The sequence below is a fragment of the Vigna unguiculata genome, chromosome 1 (genome assembly GCF_004118075.2).
Source record: "Vigna unguiculata cultivar IT97K-499-35 chromosome 1, ASM411807v1, whole genome shotgun sequence".
Taxonomy (NCBI): Eukaryota; Viridiplantae; Streptophyta; class Magnoliopsida; order Fabales; family Fabaceae; genus Vigna; species Vigna unguiculata.
The window spans coordinates 36,704,580-36,730,891 of NC_040279.1; the positions used below are offsets into that span (position 1 = coordinate 36,704,580).

A 26,312-nucleotide genomic window follows, 5' to 3' on the forward strand; every position below is an offset into this window, starting at 1 on the left:
TAGTGTGAATGGTCATTTAGGTTGAAATGCTTGCAACATATGATTTTATTAATTAGTGTATTATGAACTTGGTGATTTTATTGTTGAATTTTTACTCAAGCGTTAATTGTATCAACTCAAGCAACTTTCGTATGAAGTATGAAGAAGTTAATATGTTTTAAAATTTTAGAAAATGTATATATATAAAATACATTAAATGCACGATTTTCATATCACTCATCGTTAATAGAAAGAACACGTCCTAATAATGCTCTCCACCGACCAAAAAGTATTGACAACAATAAAGCCTCCGAATCTCATGCCATTTTATTTTATTTTTAATATTTGACAGAATTTAATTAGGCCCATTCAGGATGGTTTTTAATTTCGAGAAACCAAAATCACTTTCTAATTTTAGTTTCAGTTTTGAAAAATTGTTGTGAAGATTATTTTTTTATATCAATCAATTATTGATAAAATAGTTTTTTCATAAATTTATAGTTCTTATTAGTAAGTATTTTTTTAAAACAACTACTCTCTTATCTTTTTAAATAACAACACCTTCAACAAGAACCACCGTTATTTTGGAAGATAAAAAGAACATTCATTTTACATCATTACGTAATTGAATAATGAAACTATTCTTTTGTTTAAAGAAAAACCTAACTTTTTTAACTTTTAATGCGATTTAAATTTGGTACTACAGGTCAACTTGAAGAATCTAATTTAACTAGACTAAAAACAGGGAAAACAAAAATCCTTTGCTTTCTTTTTCATGTCAATGGGAAATCTGTGCCTGAATGGTGGCTCCATTATTGAATGTGAATTTTTAGGTGAAAAGAAGGCATTGCGATATTCGAGAAACGTCAGAAAGAGACCTCACTGGCTCTGCTAATTTCGTAGGATATTTCAGAGAGGAAGAAGACAGTAGTTGCCAGGGGGACCAAAGCGTGCGGGGACCAACAATTTTCTTCACTCTGGGAAGAGTGGCACCCACCACGACGATGCACAGTTCATGCATGAATTCAATCATTACTCAACCAATCCATCTGCAACTATTGTCTCCCTTATAGCTTATGCATATTTATCACCATTATTTATGTTCCTTAGTATTATTTCTGATTTTACACTGGGTAATAATCTATCTGCTCTGCATGCTAATACCTTCAGAATTTTGAGTAATCAAGACCCTTGTTGCAGAAAGACACATATCCTACTTACCAATACATTCTACAATTACCTGTTTGTTAGTGCGTACAAATTGTTTGATAGCAGTAAGTAAGTAGTAGCAGCTCCTGGGACAACCTTGTATTCCTTTTTTTCTTTGTTATGCTTAGCTAGCTAGTTCAAAGATTTAAAACCAATATAGCACAATAGTGTCACCTCTTTCTTCAATGATGCTCAAGCTTCGGACATACCAAGATGGATTAGATGTGAGATCACCATATCAGTGAAAACTACAACATAGCAAGATTTTTTTTTTTTCTTTTATGTCAAAGGAAACGAAAGAGAAACAAATGATTGATCGTCAAAGCAATAGCATTCCGACATATATTCCAAGGTATTCACTGATGTGTAGTATTCTTTCTTCTCGCAATTTTATTTATTTTATTTTGGTATATACACCTCACACTATCATAAATATCTGAGAAATGTCAGCAATTAATATTCTACATCCTATTTTAGCATTCATAAAGAGTTAGAAAAGTGCTAGAAACACCTCTCTACAAGGACAAAGAATGCGTCAGAGAGTGTGTTTTTAGCATTTCTCTAATGAGTAACAAGGAAAAACATTTGTACAAGCTTACATTTTGCTGGAACGTTAACATCATCCAAGCTACTGTGTTTCTAAAACCACAGAAGAATGCGTTAGCCAGCAAAATGACTCCTTCTCCATGTATCTTTTCTGCTCCATATATACTTCAAATGCTAAAGATATCTGTCCAACACGATATCAATGCTTTAAGTAGACATGATATGGAAATTAAGAGACGATAGTACATTATCAGATTTATAAGATGAGATCAAAACACATAATTTTTTAATATTGCGAGGTTCCTTGAAGACAAGAAGTGCCTCCCATGCATTGCATTCAATCAAATGCCAATGGACTAAATTATGACTGAAAGTTGCATACATAACCTGGCAATATGCATGAAGACAGAACAGACTCTATCGCTTACCTAGATTATTAGAGCTCAATGCTGTGAGCAACACATACTTCAGTATTTACTAGACAATTAGTCTGATGAATTAGACAGTTTGTGTCCTTTGCATGTGCACTTAACACTTCTATTAGCACACTTTTTGCTGAATCAGTACTTAGCAGTACTTATTGTTCTAGAACTACTTGAAAGCACATTTTGTTAAAAGAAATTTAAAAGTGGGAAAAACACATGCAGTCTCGGCTGAGTTCAGATACAGTAACATATCCATCCCTCTAGACAAAACAAGGAACAATGAAATTGCAGAAGATACAATGTGTTATTTTGTCACAAATCCTTAGGTAGCACTTTCTCAGCTGTGTTATACCTCAACTTTCACATTCTCAGAATATTCAAACATTAAGACAAGTATAACTTGCTTTCACTTGCTCCCATGGAATGTTCAACACCTGTTCATACCAATTTAAGGAGTCCGCAATTTACCTTCAGGCTTTTCATCAACACTATTATTTAATAATCAACATGACAAAATGGAAGTCCACAAGAGACTCTCCAAACACGATCCAAGGCCAAAGACAAAGACCCCGGTGAATTAGATTTTGATTTACAGCAGACTGCACCTATTCGTCTACCTCAGGTGCAATCATTATGGTGCAAAGGGAATAGTAAAAAGACTAGTGTCAACTATATTGCAAGAAAATGTCTGTATATAATAATATCCTAGCTCTGGATCCAAGGATGCATCACTTGCAAAATACAAGAGACGTGTTACATTATGTATGTGATTTGAGCTGGGAATTATAGTTATGGTGTCATACCAGCCTACCATGATTTTAGTGTTCCCGCTCCATCTTGGCAAATCGACCCTTGACTCTCACCCTGCTTTCTGCACGAACTTTTCGTGATTCATACCTTATGTGCTTGTCATATCTGTTGTTTTCCATAAAAGTATGCCAATTTAATAATCTAAGATTCTACAAATTCATATACCAATCAACAAGATCAGAACTCACAAATGCTAGCAATTCATAATTCATATTAATCAACAATCCAACAACCATTATATAGCAAGGAGATTTCAAGGCCTAGCTAATTACAGAAGCACAGTACACTTCACAGTAGATGACGATAACAAAACAAATAATAAGAGCACTCTTCCAGAAAAGTCTGAGCTGAACTTTTTCAGTCAATAAATCAACATATTGGTGGAAACGGTCAGATAATAATGACTCATTCTTGATATCTATCAAAGCTATATCCAACAATTATACTTGTGGCCACTGTTATAGAAGATTTGTCTAAGAGGATTTAAAGCTTGTATTGTGCAAAAACGGAAATGAAAATAACTTATACATGTCAGGGGTAAAGACTTGGGATAAGGTCTAGTGAGAATTTAACATGAGAAATTGGGCAGCTCGGCAAGCATCACAAATTAAGAAATAGATACCTCTAAGATACACAGAGAGCAAGCAAAAGATGCTGTAATAGTAATACCTTCTTGTTTTCTTCTTCTGTTTATACCGTAACAATGCAGAATCTCTTTCTTGGCTAGTTAACTCACATGCACCAGCTTTGGGAGTAGTTGGTAGGGTTTCAGAGTTGAGAGAAATAGATGGATTCCCTCCCTTGTCGCCAAAGGTGTGAGTTTCCCCAACAGAAGTGGATTGTTTAACTGGAACTTCTTCAGTACAAGTTCTCAATGATGGGTCAGGAGGAACAACTTGATACATAGGCTCACTCCTTTCTCTATGCCACTGAAATACACAGTCAATATGATAGCACAACGATTTTTTCAGTTAAATCATTTCAGAAGGTATGTCATACACCATGCCCAATGAAGAAGGCATAGTTGAATGGTTCAAAAGAGCAACCTAATGACCTAGCTAGTCCATAATACAAGAGAACAAGGCCAGGCACAGGAAATAAGAAAGCAAGATATATGTTGCTGGCGATTAGTTTAGCAAGATTTATCATAACAGCAAATCGGAATTCAAAATTAAAAGAATGCTAGACTTTTAAATAAGTTTCTCTAGGGGAAACAGAGCTCAATTTCAAAGTAAAAAGGTATGATGTGAGATTTTTTCCAGTCAAAGTCAAATTAAAGTGTTTTCAGAGTATGATTCATGATCCATCATTACATCACATGCAACCTAACTACCTGAAAAGTCATATTTCGCTATTATTCTCATTTTACAAGAGCAAAATCCTCGTACCAGACCCAGTCAAATGTTTGACTAAATCAAGCCATCAGTCATGTTCCCTCCAAGAAATCTTACAAGAAGTTGGAGAATCCGCTAATGAAACCCTTTCAGCAATAATTCATCTAGATTTCACCCAGTATAACTACTATTTTCATCGGATCAACTGAATTATCGTGCTACAGGAAATATAATTGCCAATATCGTACTACCCAAGTTAATCTTATATGAAAATTTTATGCCAGTAGATGTCAAAATTTTATTTGAATAATTTATTGTTTAACAATCACAATCACAATCGCAGTTAACTCTACTATTTAACAAATTCAAATATAGTCTCCACAAAATTTGCATATAACTTCAATATGAAAAATCAAAAGGTTAAAACAAGTAAACCTAATCTAGAAACACAAAAGGCCATCCCTCGTTCAAAAACATACAGCATTGACTAGAAAACACAAGTACAGAACAAGTGAAGTAAAAGCTTTACCTCATGATAAGGATAGATATCAACCTCCACGTCACGTTCAAAAGCCGAGGACAGGTTTCCTGGTTGCACATATTGTTCAAGATCCAGTGGCTCAGACTTGGCCAATTCCCGAAGCTGACTAAGAATCTCTTCTCTGTGTCGCCCACAAGCAGCCTTCCGATTCTGAATCAATAACAATACCCTGAACAAGTCAAAAATTGTAGTAGCAATAGACACAGCTTTTCAATGTCTACTTTGACATCCGAATCATCCACTCTCTCATAAACAACCACAACTAAATTAAAAAAAAAAAAATGTTAACATTTTTCACTCTTCACCAACCAATCCCAAGTTCAGAAAACAAGATCCTACCATCTTCCGAAACAAATACATTTTTTACTCTCCACTGCATTTTCTATGTTTTCAGCACCAAACAAGGGAACAAAAGATCTCACATTGACATGTAATAAGTCCAAAATGTTGTGTAGGTAACTTTTAAATCCAAATTCTTAGACGACATCAGACAATATGTTGATAATAGCTGTCGAGTCTATTGTATGTTGGACTAGCAGCAACTACTCAGCCCTCAAAACTCAAACTCTAAAATGGTAGAAGCATAGTATTTATTATTGAGTTTTCTTCCATTATTAGGCAATTATCAAACTAGTTGCAGATCTTCAGTCCTGTGAACTTCACGAGATCGAAATTCTAAGAAAAAGTCTCTTTTTTTTACAGCAATTCTGCCTCCATAATTCATACATGTATGTACCTTAGGCAGGGGAGGAACCTCCATGGCCTGAAAGCTATGAGAAGAAGCGGAAGAACAAATCAAATCATCAAGCGTAACAACAGAAGGCGCATCCCAAACAAAGAAATCCGACAGCCCTTCAATCTCACACCCGAGGAACCCATCAGCGGCACTTCCCTGAGGCGAAGAAAGCAGCGATTTTTTGCTGAGATCTCCAAACCCCACAACGGATAAGAGTTCGGAGACCGAAGGGCAACCGGTGAAGCCTTCGAGGGGCCTCCGTTGGTGAAGGGAATCGGAGAGCGCCGGGTTGTGCTTCTCCCAGTCGCAGTTCTGACAGAGAACAGAGGTGTCGGTGGAACAGAGTATGGTTGCAGGGGAATCATCGCATGCGTCGCAGAGCAGCGTCCGCGTGTGCTTGGAGAAGAGCTGGTTGGTGGAGTGAACCTCGCGGTCGCACGAGAAACAGAGCTTGGCCGAATCGGCTCTGCAGTAGAGAACCGCCGTGGAGTGGCCACAGTAGTCACAGGGTCGCGCTGGTTTCGGCGCTTCAGCGCTCATGGCTGATGAGGTTTGTGAGTGAGGGTTTAGTGAAGAATTTGGGATTAGGTGTTGGAAGATTTGAGAAAAGTGAAGCCTTTGTAGAACGGTTGAATGGATGGGTGGATATTCATTGTTGGTTTCCTTGGAGATCAAGAACTACTTGATAATTCACTTTTTTTATTTATTTTTTATACAAAATTTGTCCTTTTGAAATGGATGGAATGAAATTCTGTGATTGTGACTAAACTCATCTTTTTGGATTTCATTTAAACAATTTGTGTTATCTCCTTAAATTAAGTAATAATTATTCAATTAAGCTGGTTACTCAGTCGTAGTCACCGTTGAACTATATTATTTTTGTTTGATTTATAAGAATAATTAATTGCCAGTTTCCATCTAAAGAGGCTGATTGTTAATTTATTAATTAATTAAAAATTTATTTGATAGAGATACGTTGCCAAAGAGAATGGGACCCACACGTATTAATATTTCAATCCTTCTAGCACGCACGGTCATGATTCACAAAAAGTGTTAACATAAAAATCAAAAGATCTTTTGTGTTGTTCATCACAGATTCTTGTTACTGTGGTTGTACCCAGTATATATATATATATATATATATATATATATATACGTTAATCATCGGTATTAATATAATTTTGTGATTGAAAGTTGGATTTGGACTAATAACAGTTGTTAAAGAACGGACGAAGTCAAAGTAGTAAAAAACACAAACCGATTTTTTTAAAATATTCTGGAAAATAAAAATTATGATCATTAGATATAATATTTTTTTAATGTATGATAGATATATTCTGAGATTCTAATTTTAAGTTTACTTACCGTATATACTTTCTCACAATTTATAAAAAATAAAACGAATTAATTCGAATGTTAAAGAGCTCGAATTAGATTTTACCGTCTATAAATTTTATATATATATATATATATATATATATATATATATAGATATAGATGAAACGAGATTATAAAATTTTGGAAAGATTCGCTGATGTGACATATAACTAACATAATGTTTTTTTTTTCTTGGTTTCTATTTTCCAAAATCCATCTTCTTACATTTTTAACCTAACGAAACTCATTTTTGGATATTTTAAAAATAATAAATTACTTTTCAAAATTTTAGGAAGTTACTAGAGATTTCAGATCTATCATAAATTGGTGTCACACACTACCAACATCGTTCACGTGGTTTTTCATGGAAGAGGAAAAAGTAATAATAAGCCAACATAACATAGGTAAAGGTTGAGAATAAGAATAAGAATAAAAAAATTGTAATACCGAACACGTATTTCAGTTATCCACTTATCAGTGAGTGAGTAGATATGTAATTTATAAAAGTATTTTACAGTACTTTTATTTAAATTTTTTTTAAGAATGCATTCATTCAAACAATATAAAAAAAATTAACAATTGAATAATTATTTGGAATATAATTTTATATTTTTATATAGCCTTGTGGTGTTTTAAATTTGTTATTTCAGAGATAATTTTTGTGATACCCCTCTCTTTTACTTCCTTTTTCTTTCTCTCTAAAAACAGCAACACTCTCCCTTCTTTCTCCATCTCTCAATTTTCTCTGCAATCCAATCTTCTTCCACTCTCTCATCTCTGTGCTGCCATCTCACTGTTTCAACTTTTTCATACTCAGACTCTGGAAGAATCAGCCAACAGGACCCTCCGCAGTTCCTCTCTCAGCCTCCATCCTCTTAGGTAAGTTATATCTCCAATTTGGGTTCAAATCCAGCTAGAATTCACAAATTAATATCTGAATTTCGAATCTGATCATGTAATTCTTCCTTCTCCCTGTTGTGGTGATGGGTTCTCATAGGTCAAACTGAAAATTCTGCTGTCTTGCCATTTTCTTGACTCCACCAAGTGAATTCTTGACAAATAGGTAAGGGAAGCTGACTTTAATCTAGATTTCGCATGAATTGTTTTTGGGAGTGATTGAATTGCTTGATTGTATGTTTAATTCGTGTTTGAAACTGCCTTTGCGTGATATTGAGTGTTGGATGATCCTGAGCGAGCTTGCATGTGAAGAACAGAGTGGATTTCCTGGTAGTTTCGCCTAGGCGAGCCGCTCTCGCCTGAGCGAAAATACCAAAGGATCACCTCTGTCACTGCGCGAAACCTCGCCTAGGCGAGCTGGAGTCGTCTGAGCGAGATAACATCTCGCCTAGGCGAGCCAGTTTAGCCTGAGCGAGAGTTCGTCCAGGATTTGTAATTCGCCATTGTATGATGTCTCGCCCAGGCGAGATCAACTCGCCTAAGCGAGATAAGCTCTCTAGCTTAGGCGAGACTCTCTAGCCTAAGCGAGATTCCCTGCAGAAGTTAGCTTTCTCATTGTTTGGCTTACATGATGCTATATTGATTGCTTTAAAATGATGATAGTTGGTCTTGTATGTGATCTTTATGCATGTTAGACTGTGTGATGGATTTAAGTGCGAATTTGATGTGAATGAGAATATGTTGGAGTTAGGATTTCAAGGGAAATTCTAAGGAATGTGGTTTTAGTGAATGTAAGAGCATGAGGACTCAAATTGGTGGCATCCTGACGCTCCTAGTAACCATTAAGACTCAAGTAGAGTATGATGGATTACGTCGGGGGAGTAGCAGGAGGTCCTGGTCTATGATTCCGATCCATCATAGAGGTGATGGGATTTACCTTGAGAGTGGTTGGGTGAATACCCCTTGTGCCTAAAACTCTGCAGATTTTAGGAACCATCCAAGTGCAAGTCACCAAGAGCTCCAATGCCACTTACATAATCCGGATATCGAGTCTAGAATGAGGTGTGGTGTTATGGTCAGGATTATTTGGATGATTTAATAGATTGTGTAATAAAAGTCTGTTTTCTGTCTTAGTATGAAAATTGCATGATTTACTCTTTGTTCAAGTTAGCTTACCCTTCTAGTTTCTATTGTGTTTTGTGTGTCTTCTACTTTTGCAATGATCGTCCTTATTGAATGGCGTGAGCAGATAAAAGTGCAGGTGAAGGTACACCCTTCTTAGACAAGCGTTGAAGGGGTTTCCAGGACGTTTTCCAGCAGTAGTAGTTACATGTTTCTTTAGTAGATGCTTAGGATGTTTTGTAACCCTTTAGTGGTGTATGGGCTGTATATGTTGATCAGCGTATATATGGTTATTTTTTAGGATGACTGTATTATATATTATACTGGTCTATGTCATCATCTGCTTCTGAACTATTAAAATTTAAATGTTTTTTTAATAGTTTAAAAACTATGAAAACGGGATGTTAAAATTTTATTCACAAAGTTAATTTGATTAACTACAAATATTTCTATGCAAAATCATTTACATAAACATAGTTATTAAAACGGTAACAAACTCTATTTACCAATATTGAATGATAAGTGACCAAAACATCATTTTGGTACAACTTTTTAGAAAAAAAAAACCTAAATAAATAGATTTTTAAAGAATAAATTAAGTAAATGGTATTAAGGTGAAACAATTTTACTGTAAAAAAGTAACGTTAACGTTAATATGTCTTGACTTGAGTTCAAAATATTTTTAAAATAAAAGCTGTGTCAAGGATATAATTTTAATTTAGAATATTTTAAATTAAAGTTATATTACCCTAATAAAACTAAACTAAAGTGGTGTCATTCTATTATAACTTTAGTTTCAAATGCAACAAAGTTTACATTAAAATTGTATCACGACTTATTTTCAATAAAACTGTGTCAAGTAACATGAATTATCTTAGTCGTAATTTTTTTTCAAATTCACATATTTGAATAACTTTTAAAAAGAATTACACAAAAGCACCAATAGGTATTAATTAGATAAAAAAAAAGTGGTTCACTTTCTAATAGGTTAAACTAGTTCAAAACTACCCAAAAATCAATGTAAAAAAACTATTTCAACCAATATGTTCTTTTTGGGTTTAATTAAATTATTTATTTTTTTATTTCAAATAATTTGAAATGAATGAAAAATAAATATCTAAATCAATTTTAAAATATTTTATTAATTTATTTATTATAGTAATGTAAAATATAGTTATTTATATTAATTGATTAATTTTCAAATCTCGAACTTTTACGGTTTCATGCTATATCGATTTGTTATTTTTTATTCTAAGTGTATACATGTTATCGTTAATTAATACCATTATGTTTTTATTGAAATTTAAATCTAAGTATTAATATATATATATATATATATATTTAATTAAAATTTGTAAGTATACTTTGGATATTAAGAATGTTCTGGTTTAAAGTTCAAGAGATTCTTAGTCAATGTTTCAGTGTGTCTTTTTAGATTTTTAATTCTTGCTTAGATAAGGTAACTCAGGTACTAGAAAACGAACAACTAAACAAATAACATTTGAAGTTTGTTACATTTGATTTCCGCATTCATCAGCAATTCATATTTATCAACAATAGTCCGATTATTTTGACACTTAAAATAATGAGATAAATAAAAGCACAACTCATAATGTTATATATTATAAATATATAAAGTTCCTTTTGGAGAGAGATACTTTTTGTTTTCATCAACTTAGTCCAAACATATGGAAAATAATTAATGTATTGATAATATAAAATTTGTAATATGCATATTCATGGAATATTGGACACGTAATTTGGACTCCTTGGCCAGCTTTGTACCCTACAACACTTTTATTGTAGTTGTAACCAAGGTTACACTTTTACAAGGTTAATATTTGATTCCACCGTAAATGAACTCAACATTAAAATAAGCAAATTTGACAAAGCCACACACATGTCTTGTAAAGATATAACCACCACAAGGTATTGGATACCCATCATCCCATGAGTTGTAAATATATAGGAACTGTGAACTAAAGAACACTGCATGAACATGAATTTGTCTTTTGTTTCTCATCTTGGTTCTTTTCTGCAGGGTAATCACCAGGAAAAATCACATTAATAAAGAAACACACTAACACATGAATAGAAAACAAAAATTATCCTTAAGTATCAAGAGGTAAACTTTAAGTTTAACTCAACTTCACACAACAAACTTATAAAATAAAATTCACAATCACTTATATATTATGAAATTGTTTTATCTCTAGTCAATGTGGGAATTCTAACATATTCTCTCACGCCGAAGTATATACATGTCGTGTCTAACTCAATTCCACAAAATCGATTTATAAGATAAGATTTGCACTCACTTATATATTATGAAATTGTCTTATGTTTAATTGAGGTATAACTTTCGATATTAAATGTTTAAACAAATATATGTGAAAAGATTGAGCAAACCATCATGTGAAACATTTATACACTACTATGAACGAATCGAAAGATTGAACAAACCTGATTTCTTTTTAGTCGGTCGAGGTTGTACTACAACATGCATCGTAACAAAACCTCCAGGGATGTCACTAAATGTTATTCTGGAATCGGCCAGAGTTTTGTTGTTTTCCAAGATTTTTCCGGCATGTATGAGTTTTAGGTCACTTACTACCTTTGGTGTAATTGTTTTACCTGTACACAAAAATATTCCACTGAAAGGTAAAAACATTTGAACCATTTTTATGTTCATAGTTTAACCCCACAAAATATTGTAAGTGATAAAACATTGTTAAATATGTTTTTATTAATATAAAATGACAAACCTTGAGGCCACTCAGCAATTAGCTTCTGCTTAAGGGTAGCAATGGTTGTTGATGATGAATAGGTGTTGTGTGCTATATCAGTTCCATCATATATGCGAAATTTAAGCTCAATATGTTCCCCTTCAGCCATCACAACCTGTGTTCACCTCTATCACTCTTGCTTTTTTAACCTACACACAATTTAATTTCACTTTCATTCACATGAAAACTTGTTTTTATATTTAAAAAATGGCAGGGAAAACAAATTAAAGAATTATATCTCTTTGAAGGAAAGATGGGTATAATAGGTTTTTAGTGACCAAAAAATTCAAATTCTAAAACATAAAAACACAAAATGAAATTGAAACCAACCTCTGAACTTTGATGAAAATTTTCTTCTTATAGCAAGCTTGCAAAAATTGCACGTGAGATTTGACAATTAGAGTACCAATAAAACCAAGTGAGCACGTCATATGATCCAATTAATTCTCCAAACAACGTATACGAGGCATGCATCTGTATTCATATACGAAATTTTAAGGTAAAGAAGAAAGAGATGAAATTCATATAGATCGATCATGATTCACGTCAAATTTGATAAGCAAAACTATAGAAATTAAAAAAAAAAAAAAAAAAAAAAAACTGAGTGATTCATGCATACATAATTGTTTAATTTCCTCAAAATTTGGGCCAACAGAGTGCGATTATATTATAATTAACACAAATTAAACGCTAAAGTGAGGGACAACAAGAATCGAATAAGAACATAGAACTAACTCAATTTCGATGTAGCGGTTTCTTGAAATTGCAATTCGGAGAAAAGAAGAAGAAAGAGAGAGTTTAAGGAATTGATAATACCAGATCAAGAAACCATCATTGAAAGATGAGTGACAAGTGATAGTGTATTTAAAAGGGAGAGAGATTTGTGCATTTTGTTTTGGTTCTTTAGTACATGTTTTTTTTTTTTTTTTCTGAGTCTTGGATCGATTAAATATTTGTGTCTTATGATTAGAAGAGGATTTAACAACTCCTAAACGATTATCGGAGAAATCACGAAACAAAAGTCATCTATTTTTATTTTGTACGACCAAATCTCTAGATACATTGCTTATCCACCTCTTTTTGTTTTGCCACGTCAACCCTATTAGAGTGTATCGTTTTGCATATCTTGAGTTTATTTTTGCTTTTATAATATGATCAAGGTGCAATAATACCTATAATATAAAGAAAATAAAATGAATGTAAAAAAATTATATCAAAATATCATTATGCAAATTGACATAATAATAAAACACTCATGATGTGATAAGTAAAAATGAAAATACAAATTGAAAAAAATACTAAATACTAAGAGTGTGTTTGGCTAGAGTATTTTAATGAAGTAATTCATTTTTTTGAAGAATTTAGATTTCTTTGTAATGAAATGCTTTGTTTGGATAGAGAAATTAAAAAGCATTTCAAATGCAAACATTTTTTTGAAGGACTTCAATTAGCTAAATTAGTAGAAATTCAAATACACTCAAAATAGGTGGAATTTGAAATTCTTCTCACTCAACCTCACATTCTAGACGATCCGGACGTGCCCGACGACCCGGACGTGCCCGACGACCCGAACGACCCGAACGACCCGAGCATGCCCGACGATCCAGACGGGCCTGACAACCCGGATAGGCCCGACAACCCGGACGGGTCCGACGAACCAGACGAGCCTGACAACCCAAACGGGCTCGATGACCCAAACAGGTCTGATGACCCAAAGGGGCCTGACGACTCAGACGAGCCCGATGATCCAGACAAGCCAGACAACCCGGACTAGCCCGACGACCTGGACGGGCCCGACGACTCAGACGTGCCCTTCCAAATCATTGGGTTCGTACACCCATATGGGCCCGAAGACCCGGATAGGTCCGACAACTAGGATGGGCCCAAGGACCCGGACGGGCGGCGGATGGCTCCGACGACTTAGACACGTCTAACGACCCAAACAGGCCCGATGATCCGGACGGGCCCGATGACCCGGACGAGAACGATGACTCGTACAGGCCAGACTATCTGGACGGACCCGACGGTTTGAAAGGGCCCGTATGAGTTGTCGGGCCCATTCGAGTCTCGGGCTCGTCTAGGTCGTCAGGTCTGTCTGGGTCGTCGGACATGTCCAAGTCGTCGGGCCCATCCTAGTCGTCGGACCCGTCTTGGTCTTTGGGCCCATCTGGGTGTACGAGCCTGTTCGAGTCGTCGAACCCGTCCGGGTATTCGGCCCCATCCGGATTTTCGGGCTCGTTCAACTCGTTGGGCCCATCCAGCTCGTCGGGCTCGTTCGGGTCGTCGGACCCGTCTGGAGCATTGGGCCAATGATCTAGACGGGTTTGACCGGGCCATATTGACGAACTTGACGGCACAATCGTGCAGTATGGGCCGTCAGGCCTCTAGATCATCGGGCCACCCTGCCTGTCTGGGCTTCCCAGTCGGTCCAGCTCGGGTGGGTCGTCGGGTCTAACAATTCAGTTGCGTAGTTGGGTCTGCCCGACCCATCTGGATTATCGAGCATGTTTCCAAATTTATCAAGAACTCAAAACATAATTAAGCGTAAAATAAATATTGTTAAAATTAAATTTTATCTCACAATAAATTCAAAATTTTTTTCCAAACAAGAAATTGAAATGTAAGGTATTTTAATTTCCTTATCCAAACAAGTTATTTAAAAAATGAATGGAATTTAATTACAAGCAATTCAAATACAAAGCATTTCAATTTCTAAGCATTGTTGAAATGCTCTATCCAAACACAAGGTAAAGTTTTGGAATGAGAACAACTAACCTTATACTTAACCACAACAATGATAAATTTCTAAGCAATGTTGTGTCTATGACCTAACGACTTACACTAAACAATGATATTTTGACAAATTTCTCTTATAATCTGATTATGTAACATATTTTAAGTGGTGTTAGAATATAAAAAATAAATAAAAAGTCACTTAAAAGTTAACACAGTATATTGTAAGATAAAATTGTCAAAAAAATCATTTTTCTATTAAATTAGTAGATGATAAAGGAACATATATGGTTTTGTCACATGATTTCTTCTACAACAGGTTAGTAATAGATTTAGAAATATGAATGGAAAAAAATCCTTTATCCTCGCCATTTGGGCTTTATGATGGAACTCTTCCTTATCTAAACCAAGCGAGAAGATCTTTGTTTTATGTTGTATAACACAATTATTGTCCAATTAAAGTAAATGGTTGTGGATTGTTGTTTTGTTATTATGAAAGTAAAGTGGGCTTGCTAAATGTACTGTGTATTCCATGCGTTCAGTTCTTGCCTTTTTGAGGCTGTGTATACATTTTTAGTATGGTTTAGCTCTTTAAGGCACTACTTTACAATCATCATTGCATTGGAATATGCCATTACAATACCATGCCTTCAAATTTATTACAATGTATTTATTTTCTTTATGCAGCAAAAGATTCCATCTTGAACATCTAAGGCACGTTATAAGAAATAGATGTTATAGAAAGATATCTTTTATAATATATTTGGAATTGATAAACATAAGTTTCCTGAACAAGATACTAAGCTGCGCGTGTATGCCTAATTAAACTATAACTAAGGACTTTTTCTGCATAAATGCAGGATTAATTTCACAGCACTACCTCTTGCTGTGACCTTGGTCAAGTTTTGGTAACTAAGCCTAGAGTATGGTTTCCCATAATTCAATATTGAGTGATGTTTGTGGGGGGAAAAAGAAGGGAATAAAAATAAACACAAGATAAATAAAAGGTGAGGAATGTAATACCTTTCTTTATTGTGGGATAAAGTTGAAGAATCCATATAGCACTAGATCAGAAAAAGACGAGAATTTCCCTGTTAACTTTTAATTTTGTGGACAACGCCAAGAGATGGAAAAGTTAATGCCAGCACAATATTTTTTTTTCTTTTTCAACATGTTGCCTCAATATTCTATTCTCCCCCTCAAAAACAACTTTCAAAGTTTCAAATGTTTCTTTACTTGAGTGTAACAGTTATAAAACTCTGATGGTAAAAGTTTTTTACGTTTAACAGATCAGAAATCATGTTTAGTTTGACTAAAGTAGTCATCATATAAGATTACAAACTTACTATATTTGATAATTTGTAATTGGATGACATTATATGGTTGTCTTTATTATTTATTCTTCTTCACTATAGAATACATGAAGTTAAGTATCATGAGAAGGATGGGAAAAATATGACAGGAAGATTGAGTTTGACCTATGTAGTGGTTGGACAGACTGAGACAGGCAAAAACCATAATGGGTTCTTTGGCTGTTAGTGTTTGGTCAATTACCATGCAGCTTACATATCTTTCAGAGAATATTTTCTTCCCAAGATGCAGAAGGAAACAGTCACACATATTCAAAGCAAGTGACTGCAGATACTTCTCATTTTACTATGACGATTTGAAGTTGAAGGTGATTGAATATTACTGGTGGTTGTTTGAAACAAATTAGAGAAAGAGGCACAAACACAGGAGAGAGCATTTTCTGAGATGCATTAAGGAAGAAACTTTCAGGGTATGTTCTTTTCTAAACTAGTGAGATTATTAGCCTTAATTAACAGTGCGTGGTGGAGAGAAGAGAGTGTCAAAATCATAATCAGATAGCTGGGACTGTAGTACAAGTATATAAATCAAACTTCATTAAGAATATTTATGTGATTACTTTAAGGTTAATCAAATGCTAGGAACCACTTGAGACATAAAACACTAGAATATTATCATCAATACTATGCTCACTACTCTAATGATTCAAGCCAGCTTATTCTTCCAGCAGGTATCAGGAACTGTGATTTGTGATTCTTTTCAAGACAAAGGCTGGCCTTTCAGCATTCGAGTGAGTGAACCGCTTAGGTGGAGGGACATGATTTCATTGGTGGATCCAATTAGCTTCCCTGCGATGAACACAGCTGGGACTGGAGCATTGCACCCTAGCTTTAATAAAGCTTTCTCTATTTCTCTGCCTTCAGGGTCATGATCAATCTCATAAACCAGAGGATTCGCCCCAAGTTCTTGAAACAGAATGTTAACTGCGTAGCAGAGGCAACAAGAGCTCTTCGTGAAAATCACCACACCATTTTCAGAGGCCAACCTCTTCACCTTGTCCATCCTGATACACTGATCAAGCACCTGGTCTGCTAAAAATATATGTACACAATTCTGTTCCTGACACAGCAAAAAAAGACATCATGTTACACAGGAAACAAATAAAAGGCCTAATTTTTAAGATGTGTCTTTAGATTACCTTAGACTTATCAGAACTCCCAAACCATCAGACCGAATCCAAACTGAATTCGATCCAGTGGCTATATTGGGTTGGAAGTCTAAGGAGGGGATTTGGGGAATAGAAAATTATATGAAGCTTGAGGTTATTTCAAATGAGCTGATACACTAGACTATTTATAGGGACAGCTTAGGGACCGCTTTGTTTGATCAAGAGCAAAGCACGTTCTAAAGAGGTTGTGCTTTTTAGATACCCAATTTATTGTGTGATCTTATTCGGTTGTGCAAGTTGGAAGACATATTACACGTATATGCTTCAATTGGTATACTACCTCTGAGACCAAATTATGTAGTACCAACATTTTCATCAACAAAAACAAATGAAAACAGTATCTTCCTGCGACTATGTTGATGCAATAATGCAATTTGCCTATGTCAAACGTACGTGTCTTGCGTTATTACCCATTTGCTAAACTACTAAAGAGCTTGCGAACGTTAAAACGGTTCTCTGTTGTAAATAAAAGTGGAAATACACTGAAGGGTGGTCAATTTATCTCTGATTCTCACAATCAACAACTTTGAATCCTTATGCCAAAAGAATGAGAGACTTATATCACTTTTTCGGTGGCTGCAAGATTCTTCGTGTTGCACCCACTAACTCGTGTGCGATTCTCTCTCACACTAGAGGTTCAGTTTTGGGAATTGGGAGACTCTACGTAGATGCAGCACTAACATGGTTTCTCACGTGTGTGGATGATCACACGAATTAATTAATACATTGTAAGCTTACAAAATCAGAGCAAAAAACAGTTCCTTTTTTGAGAAGAATTAGCGACCATTCAATCCACAGAAGAATCTATGCATCATAACTGAACCATCCAATTTCTTATCCATGTGTCCGAGGCGCAAGAGTTTTGGTTCGATGAATGAGTTAGCGAAATGTAATAACTAAGAAATAAAAACACAAGTAATTTATGATTGCGCATGTTGCTTGAGTGTCACGTCGTGCTCCTACGGATAAATTATTTTAGAAATTAAATGATGCCCTTTTATGTATAGTCTTCACACGCATGAAAATCATAGAGGAAAAATAAAATATGTTGCGTTGTGGATAGGGAGGAATAATAAAGGAGACACAAAAAGTGGTTGCATTACCTTTTTGTCTCGAGGGTAGGAAGGCTCGCCATGCACGTTCCTTGCTTCAAACTTTGAATATCTCTTCAGCCAAACCAAAAAACCAACATATCACCAAGTGATGTCTCAACTTTATCATTGTCCCTCGCACCTGGTGCCCAAATTCAGCGGTCACGAATCAACTCCTACTAATGTCTCAACACTTGGAATAATATACTAATATAAATCACACTATATTATTATTCCGTTTTATTCAAGATTTAACTTTTACTTATGTTATTTACTCTTGAAAATTCAACTGTAAGTCTAAGTCCCACATTGATTAATAAAAATGAGAAAGTTGAACACCATATAAAAATAAAGACCCATAATCTCATTGTCTCAAAGTTTTGGATTAAGACCGGTATCAATCCTTTATATGTGGGTTGAGTTATATCTCATTGGTTTAGTATGTCTCTGATGATCCTCTCTCGAATGGTACTTTCCAAGGCTTCTTTACATCTTTCTCTCATGCTCTCTTTCTTACAGATCATACAATTTATCTTTTTTATTACTGTCTCTAACTCTTCTCTCTGATTTTCTGTTATAGGCATGTTCTTATTTTGACAATTTCTTATCATATACCTTTCTTAAGCTTTCTCTCTTGTTTTCCACTAAACAAAAAACTATACACTTCTTATCATATCTTTCTGTTATCTTTTTTCTCAGTTGGTGTCAATGATATCCTTTTGTAAACAATTTTTTCGCATCAAAGACTTGGAATAACAACCATGAGATGAGGGTGTGTTCCGTATTCCTTTTCTCACCGGAATACGTACTTTTGTTTTTCATTAAAAATATAACTGTCTGCGGACTTCATTATCCCACAGCAAATTTGTTCACCATGGATTAAATTGATAACTAATCAGCTATGTATGCGAGAGGAACATTTTACGGTGAAACTAGATGAATGTACTGAATTGAAACACCCTTTTTCTTTCACAAGGCATTTCAAATAGAAAGTGAATCCCAGAAACATTACAGTTTGCATAAACCATGTTCGGTCACTTTCAGCCGCACGAAGTTTCATACTACTTCAGTAGTAGGCATAGAGTTAGTAAGCCTTTTACAAAACACCAAAAGAAAAGAAAACTATTTTTTTACAGACTTTTTTTTGGTACTACAATTTAAAGAGGACACTGAAGAAAAAGCAGAAGTGTCCCCAAGTAAACAGTGTCTCCTTGGTGTAGCTAAAACCAGATGGCTTTTGCATCCATGAGCAATTGTTTGAGAGAGCCATCAACATGGAGGGATATGATATCTTTGGAAGAGCCCACAAATTTTCCACCTATGAACACTGCTGGGACTGAAGGGTTGCAACCCATACCCCTCAAAGCCCACTCCATTTCCCTCCCATAGGAATCATTGTCAAGCTCATGAACTGCTGGGCTTGCTCCAAGCTCATAGAACAGTTGCTTGATGCTGTGACACATGCAGCATGAACTCTTGGTGAATATAACAGCAGCTTTCTTTGATGCCAAGTCCTTAACTCTATCCATTATAAGAACTAGGGAGAATATAGTATTGAAAGATATAGAAGATGAGTGTGGGAACTAATTAAGGTAGTGTTGTTGTTGTTGTTGTACCCTGGTGAAGCTTGAGATTTCATCAGCTCTTATTTATAGTAGCTGGTGAGGATAGTGGATTGAATTGTATAAGCTAGAAAAGCATAGAAGCAAATTAATTATAGTTAAATTGGATAGGACAGAGAAAGAGAGAAAGTTCCTTCAGATATTTGTTTGGATAAGGGAGGTGCCCCTGATCATTTGGGCGATGGTGACGCTGCCAGTGCCATGAACAACTTGCATTTAGCATCAAACTGTAAACGATAATTCAAATATCTAGAGTGCCTAATCGTACCAGCAATCAATGCACGAATAAGAACAATGTATAGTTTATAAAGCCCTAAAAACTCTACACTACACCCTAATGTTTATAATATATGAACAAAACCAATGCTGCGTTGTCACAAAATCTATCAAAAAAACAGAATCAAATAGAATTAGTAATATGCAAAGTCGGAACCCAGAAGAGGAAACCAGTTCCAACTCTCATCTGAATGGTTTAAGTTAAACTAAAAGCTATACAGTTATTAAGGTATAAAAAAACATTCAAAGGGTATGTTTATGATGTTCATAATTCAGTCTTACGTTTTAATTTAACCAAATACTATGTTTATGATGTAGTGTTTGTTATATCTCTTGGTTTGGTTCTGTTTCTGCATTGAGTTAAGTTGTGACTGGGGAAAGATAAGAGTTTATCCAATTGGTTTCCACTTTTTGGCATCAGAATCATGCAATGCAGAAGACAGTGTAATGTTATTTGTATTTGGCCCTTGAGCATGGGAAGGGATTCTTCACAAATGTGGATATATTTTGATATTTGATTTCTTCAATATGATTCGGCTTCATTTGGTATAAATTACGTGGCTTGAAGCAATCATGTTAACTTTGGGATACATATCCATGAAAACAAATCCAAAGAATTTTAGATTCTTGCACATCGAAATTTTAGTATCAAGTAGTGAAGGAGAGAGAGAATGTCAACTTGAAAGTAAGAATTGGGAGAAGGATAAGGTATAATTTGTGTGTCATCGCTTAGAGTGAAGTGGGTTAAAGATTGCTCTGAATTTAGATATCTTATGCTGGGTAGTTAGGTAACTATAATATAAAACCGACCAAATCGGTTATCCAATATTCTTTAACTGTTTCAACAAAACACTAAATTATTCTATTTCTTGCACTATTGACCCAAAGATATTTAACTAAATTAAATTACTCAATTTTTAAGTATTTTTCAAATTTTACATATATGGTGTTTCTATCATCTAAAACCACATCGATTAAAAGTTGAAAAAAAAATACTAATAAAAAAATTTATATTTCCTATCAATTTTATTTTAAAAATTTTTTCGTATAAAATACTTATAATTTTTGTTGTGAAAAAAAATTATAAAAAATTATTATCAATTTTCTTATAAAATATTCTGTATAAAATATTTTTACAAGATGTAATATAAAAATTTTTAGTAATATACATCAAAAATCTTTCTGAAAAGGTTAGACACAAAAAACCTCTATAGTTTAGAAAATTATTAGTATAATTCGTTCCAAGATTATATACTGATAATTGATTAATTAATTAACTACAATTATTTTAAATGTGTTTTTTAAATAATTGTGAAAACGATAATTTGACAGTTTTTATATATATAAGTGAATTGGAATTAAAATAATAATTTGTGGTAAATGTCTCGATCGATTCTTGTAGCTCAAGATTTATGTAGAAGCTTCTACACGATATGAGCTACTACGCAAAAGATGGTGATAGAAACCCCAATAAAGTGAACTTGTGTTAAAAAAAAATTAACAAATAAGGGAGCACATATTCTTAACTTTTAATTGATTGATCACGATTTATTTCAAATTAATTTAATAATGAACTGTATATTTGACTATATCATTTCCATTTTTGTCTTTATCCAATAAACAGGAGTGTGGTTTTAAGGAGAAAATAAATAATTTTTCTCATATCTTTCACAGTAATAAATCTATATAATAAAATGAATGATGAGATTGAAAAAAAAAATCAAGAAAGGTATTTTTTATATATAAATTATATTTTAGATTCTTTGTTAGTAATTTAAATAGGATATAAGGCTATTTTTAATTATTTGTATTTTGAAAGTATTGAGAAAAACGTAAGAAAGGGAAGTGTGAAACACTTAAAAGAAGAAAACATTTAACTAGTCGGGGAAGAATTGTTTAGCGAGGAAATAAATAACACAATAAAAAATATTATTAAGAGAGTAAAGAGTAATTTTTAAAATCGTATATTATAATTTTCAGTATAAAAGTAAATTTAATAAATATCACGTGTAGAGAACAAGGTGTCTGCAAATCAATTTATGATGGGTTTATCATATTATAAATCCGTTTAAAAAAAGTATATTTTATGATAAAACTTATATTATTCTGTCATATATATCCTTCATGTAATATCATTTAACTCTACCGGTCACCAATAATGTTTAAAAATATTTTTCATAAAATTTCTTTTACCGAAACTTCATATAAAAAGGTAAAGGGAATTTAAAAAGTAAAATAAAATATCGATATCAAAAATATTTTAAGGTGGTGTTTAATTAAGATTAAATTTTTCAGAACTTACTAAAATTTAATTTTATTGTATATAATTAAGTTTGGAAGTTTCGATTTGGATTATTTTTTATGATAATAAAAGTAATATAAATAATATTTGAATTGATAATAAATGAAGTCATTGTTATAAAAAAAATTATCTACAAATGTTAATTGTTAATAAAGTTAAACTTAAAATCTCTTCTACTTTTTCTTCCAATTTTTTCAAATCAACCTCCCAAATGTTAGTGGTGGGCACCTCTCCCACGTTTTCTTTAAACTATGATAAAATTATTCAATCAAATTATTTCTCTGAGAGGATTACCTAAAAAGTTGAAATAAAGTTTTAATTAATGTAATAACTTGCAGTTTTTTTTAATCCATTTAATTAAAGTAAGGCATTAACTGATATCATAACAAGCATTTGTTTTTTCAAATGGAAAGTTGAAATTATTCTTTTTATGATATCTTATCCATAATTGAAGAAAAACTTTTATTGATATTATGAGTTTGTTTTTTCTTATAGAAACTTAAAATTAATTTAAGTAAAGTCTTATTTAAATTAATATCATTTATACAAAGTAAGTAAAATCTTAGTTTAAATGGATACTTGGAACTACTTTATTTCTTGTGCCAACTTGAAATTCAAGTAAAATCGTAATCAGTAAAAAGTAATATTGTCAATAACATAGGAATTAGGGTACAGGCGTTATGATCCTGCACGGGGAAATGGTTATAATATATTCACGTTTTCTTATTCGAAAACCAAAACAATTAAATATATTAGTCCAAAATTCTTTGGTTCTAAAAAGAAATCTAACAGTAGATTTAGTTATAGCCGTAAATAGTTTAAATGTGAGTCAAGACATTTGATATAATAAATAAAATTAAATATTATATAAAAATAAAAAATATAAATTTAAAATTTTAGATAAAGAATAGTGTTAAATATTTTATATATATAAAACTTATATTATATATATATATATATATATATATATATATATATATATATATATATATATATAATCTCAATGATTAGTAATCCATAAATAAAAAAATCCCAACGGTTATTAGTATATTCATGATGATAGTAAAAGATGCAATATAATTTATGGAACTTGATGTTATATTTTTAAGATAAAAATACATTGGTGTACAAATTCATATAAGGAGAAGGCTAATCAGTGATACAAGGAAACTAGTTAAGAAAAATTAATTTGTATTAGTTTTTTTATTTTTATATTAAAAGTTGAAATAATTAAATGTATTAATGAAGATAGTATAAATGCATATAACAAATTTTATAAAGATAAATATATCCTTTTAAATTTTTAGACAATAACTTACTAATACAAAATAATAACTTTTAAATTTTTAAGTCTATGTTAAAAAGAAAAAAAAATCTCTGGTGGTATTTCAACTATCTCTCAGAGTGAAAGTTTTAAATGTGAAGATGATAAATCTTTGAAAGATATGGTTTTTAAGTTTTGCAAAAAAAAAAAAAATCTTTAATTATGAAATTATTATACTTTTTTGTGGAAATTTTTTGTCTTTTTACTATTCCTTCAAATTAATTTTCTTTTTTTGTGAGAAAAGATTATTGAGAAGTCAACGAAAAGAAATTTGATAAGGTCTCAAATTGATACTTTAGTTGTTGTTTTTTATAATTTCTTTAGATGTTTAATACTATTTCTTTTTGTTGGTTGTTATGTCAATTTAAACTTTCTTATGTTTAATTATATTTAATTTTTAACAACATTAAAACATAATTATTTTATTGTTTAATTATTTTTTAACTTTTATCGGTAAATATTAAATAAAATATGAAACACACATGTACAACACTTATGGAGAGTTTTATCTTTTAAATAAAATAAAATTGCATTAATAATTATTAGGTCAAATTTAATTTAATATTACACTTACCTATGTATTTTTTATAGGATTCAATGTATATTAATTATCTCTAACCAGTGCATTTATGACACTTCTTACAAAACCGTTCGTACAATTGCAACTTTTGAAAGTATATGTAGGGCATACTTTCTTTTATTTGCTTCCTACTACTAAGCTTTATTCCTATCTACGGTAGCTGACGCAGCAAGACCCGAGGAATCAGATACAGATCTTTTTAAGTATCTTTCGCTGGGCAAAGAGGGAGGACTTTCGGAAGAAGGCGTCGTCCGCTGATGATCTTGAGGTTGGGAGGCGGGTCAGGGGGAGAACAATTGCCTGCTTCCTATCTTCCGGAACTTTACCAACAACCATACTTTTTTTGATTTATAGCTTGCCCCGATTCCGACGCCCTCTTGTATTGATAAAGGGGCTTGGAGGAGGTTAAGACAATTTTTCATTTCAAGGGAAAGGGACATCTTGAACTCAGGGGAAGGGACGCTAACAAGTACTAAAAAAAGACTTTCCACAAGCTCGATCTTCTATTCAAGGATTCTTTTGCCTCACAAGTACCGGGCGAAGGGAATCCTTAGCACAGTAGCAGGTAAAGAGAGGATTGCTCGGCAGGGAACTTTCCGAGAGCAGGGCTTACAAAGGGAACTCAAATTGGAATGCTTTCAAAGTAACTTGGCCTATTGATCTTGACCAACCTCGACAGGTTCCACAGCAAATGTAATTAGCCTTCAAACTATTACCTATATATATATATATATATATATATATATATATATATATATATATATATGCTTAAATACCTTTTTGGTCCTCATTTTCGTAGTGTTTGATGCGGATGGTCCTCATTTTGACAGAATGTTTAAAATGGTCCTCATTTTTACCGAATGTTTTAAATGATCATCATTTTCGCAATTCGTGTTTTATTTGGTCATTTTTTGTAACGCCGTTTAAATCATTAACAGAGCATTGTACATGGGGCACAATTTTATATTAGGGTGTGTTACGTGTATTGTACATGTGTGGTAATTAGATATTTGGGGATAAATAAGTGAGTTAGGATTTTGGTAAAGAATGTTTGGGTAGTTGGTGAGGTTTAACAATCTTGTTCATCCATTACTAATTGGTGTTGCTGCAATCTTCTTCTTCCTGCAATCCCATTATATAGGTATGTTACGGTCTCAATCTTCTTCCTTTACGTCTGGTTTTAATCGTTGGAGGCAACCGTGTTGTATCACTTCATGCACTGTTGGTGGTTCAACGAGAAATGGATTAACCCTGATTTGTAACTGCGGAGAGATGATAGTTTTGAGGATGACAAGAACTCCAAAGAATATTGGTAGAAAATTTTTGGTACAATCTGTTTTTATTTTTGTGTTAATAATAAATTGGTTTTAATTTTTGGTTTATTGATTTATAAAGTGGTGGTTCCAATAATGTGGGCTGCAACTTTTTCAAATGGTGGTGTGTTGATGAAAAGAATGTCATCATCATGACACAAATGAGGCAGACCTAATGATTTGGAGAAGTCATTGAAAGTTGCTGAAAAGATAAGATGCTGCAATTAGTAATAGAGTTCACTTGTGTTGTTATTGTATTATTCATACTGTTATTGTGTGTAATCTTTTAAAGTCCAATATGTTTTGTACTATTGTTAAATGAATAAATGAATTAGTTTGATTATCTCGATATTAGTCCCAACATGTTCAAAATGACATCTTAATTTGAGCATTGAAGTAAGTGATATTGATCTAAGATTGAGAAAAATTAGATTGATCTAAGTCTGGAAGAAGTTAAATTCAAAACATTAATTCATCATCAAACATTCCTTACCAAAACTCACCAACTGCCCAAACATTCTTTACCAAAACCCTAACTCACTTATTTATCCCCAAATATCTAATTACCACACATGTACAATACACGTAGCACACCTAATACAAAATGTGGGTCACCTATACAATGCTCCGTTAATGATTTAAACGGCGTTACAGAAAATAACCAAATAAAACACGAATTGCGAAAATGAGGATCATTTTAAACATTCGGTAAAAATGAGGACCATTTTAAACATTCTGTCAAAATGAAGACCATCCGCAACAAACATTACGAA

General features: G+C 33.1%; 4 protein-coding genes and 1 long non-coding RNA gene across 7 annotated transcripts; 1 reads left to right on the top strand and 4 right to left on the bottom strand.

The window, feature by feature from the left end:
• Positions 1-1,500: 1,500 nt before the first annotated feature.
• LOC114185325 (zinc finger protein CONSTANS-LIKE 13-like) lies at positions 1,501-6,260 on the bottom strand. Of its 2 annotated transcripts, none has more exons than XM_028072991.1 (5): positions 5,581-6,260; positions 4,833-4,994; positions 3,639-3,898; positions 2,963-3,074; positions 1,501-1,918 (listed from the first exon to the last, which is right to left on the bottom strand). In XM_028072991.1, the coding sequence occupies exons 1-4, from the start codon at positions 6,118-6,120 to the stop codon at positions 2,978-2,980; spliced, it is 1,059 nt and encodes a 352-aa protein (XP_027928792.1). In that variant the 5' UTR covers positions 6,121-6,260; the 3' UTR covers positions 1,501-1,918; positions 2,963-2,977. The 2 variants fall into 2 exon arrangements, with proteins under 2 accessions (XP_027928792.1, XP_027928801.1); XM_028073000.1 differs by having other exon boundaries at positions 1,530-1,918; positions 2,971-3,074.
• Positions 6,261-7,659: 1,399 nt separating this feature from the next.
• On the top strand, positions 7,660-9,391 carry LOC114189908. Its single transcript, XR_003605747.1, has 3 exons — positions 7,660-7,836; positions 7,955-8,020; positions 9,104-9,391. It is a non-coding gene; the product is annotated as an uncharacterized LOC114189908 (long non-coding RNA).
• A 1,564-nt stretch (positions 9,392-10,955) lies between these two features.
• On the bottom strand, positions 10,956-11,871 carry LOC114174323 (membrane-anchored ubiquitin-fold protein 3-like). The gene is made up of 3 exons (XM_028059158.1): positions 11,742-11,871; positions 11,440-11,610; positions 10,956-11,011 (listed from the first exon to the last, which is right to left on the bottom strand). Exons 1-3 carry the CDS (start codon positions 11,869-11,871, stop codon positions 10,956-10,958), a joined length of 357 nt encoding a protein of 118 aa, XP_027914959.1.
• Positions 11,872-16,371: 4,500 nt separating this feature from the next.
• LOC114173606 (monothiol glutaredoxin-S11) lies at positions 16,372-17,263 on the bottom strand. Of its 2 annotated transcripts, none has more exons than XM_028058096.1 (2): positions 17,002-17,263; positions 16,372-16,922 (listed from the first exon to the last, which is right to left on the bottom strand). In XM_028058096.1, the coding sequence occupies exon 2, from the start codon at positions 16,863-16,865 to the stop codon at positions 16,563-16,565; it is 303 nt and encodes a 100-aa protein (XP_027913897.1). In that variant the 5' UTR covers positions 16,866-16,922; positions 17,002-17,263; the 3' UTR covers positions 16,372-16,562. The 2 variants fall into 2 exon arrangements, with proteins under 2 accessions (XP_027913897.1, XP_027913902.1); XM_028058101.1 differs by having other exon boundaries at positions 16,372-16,916; positions 17,002-17,143.
• Positions 17,264-17,588: 325 nt separating this feature from the next.
• LOC114173599 (glutaredoxin-C11) lies at positions 17,589-19,778 on the bottom strand. Its single transcript, XM_028058089.1, has one exon. It carries the CDS (start codon positions 19,649-19,651, stop codon positions 19,343-19,345), a length of 309 nt encoding a protein of 102 aa, XP_027913890.1. The 5' UTR covers positions 19,652-19,778; the 3' UTR covers positions 17,589-19,342.
• Positions 19,779-26,312: the final 6,534 nt, after the last annotated feature.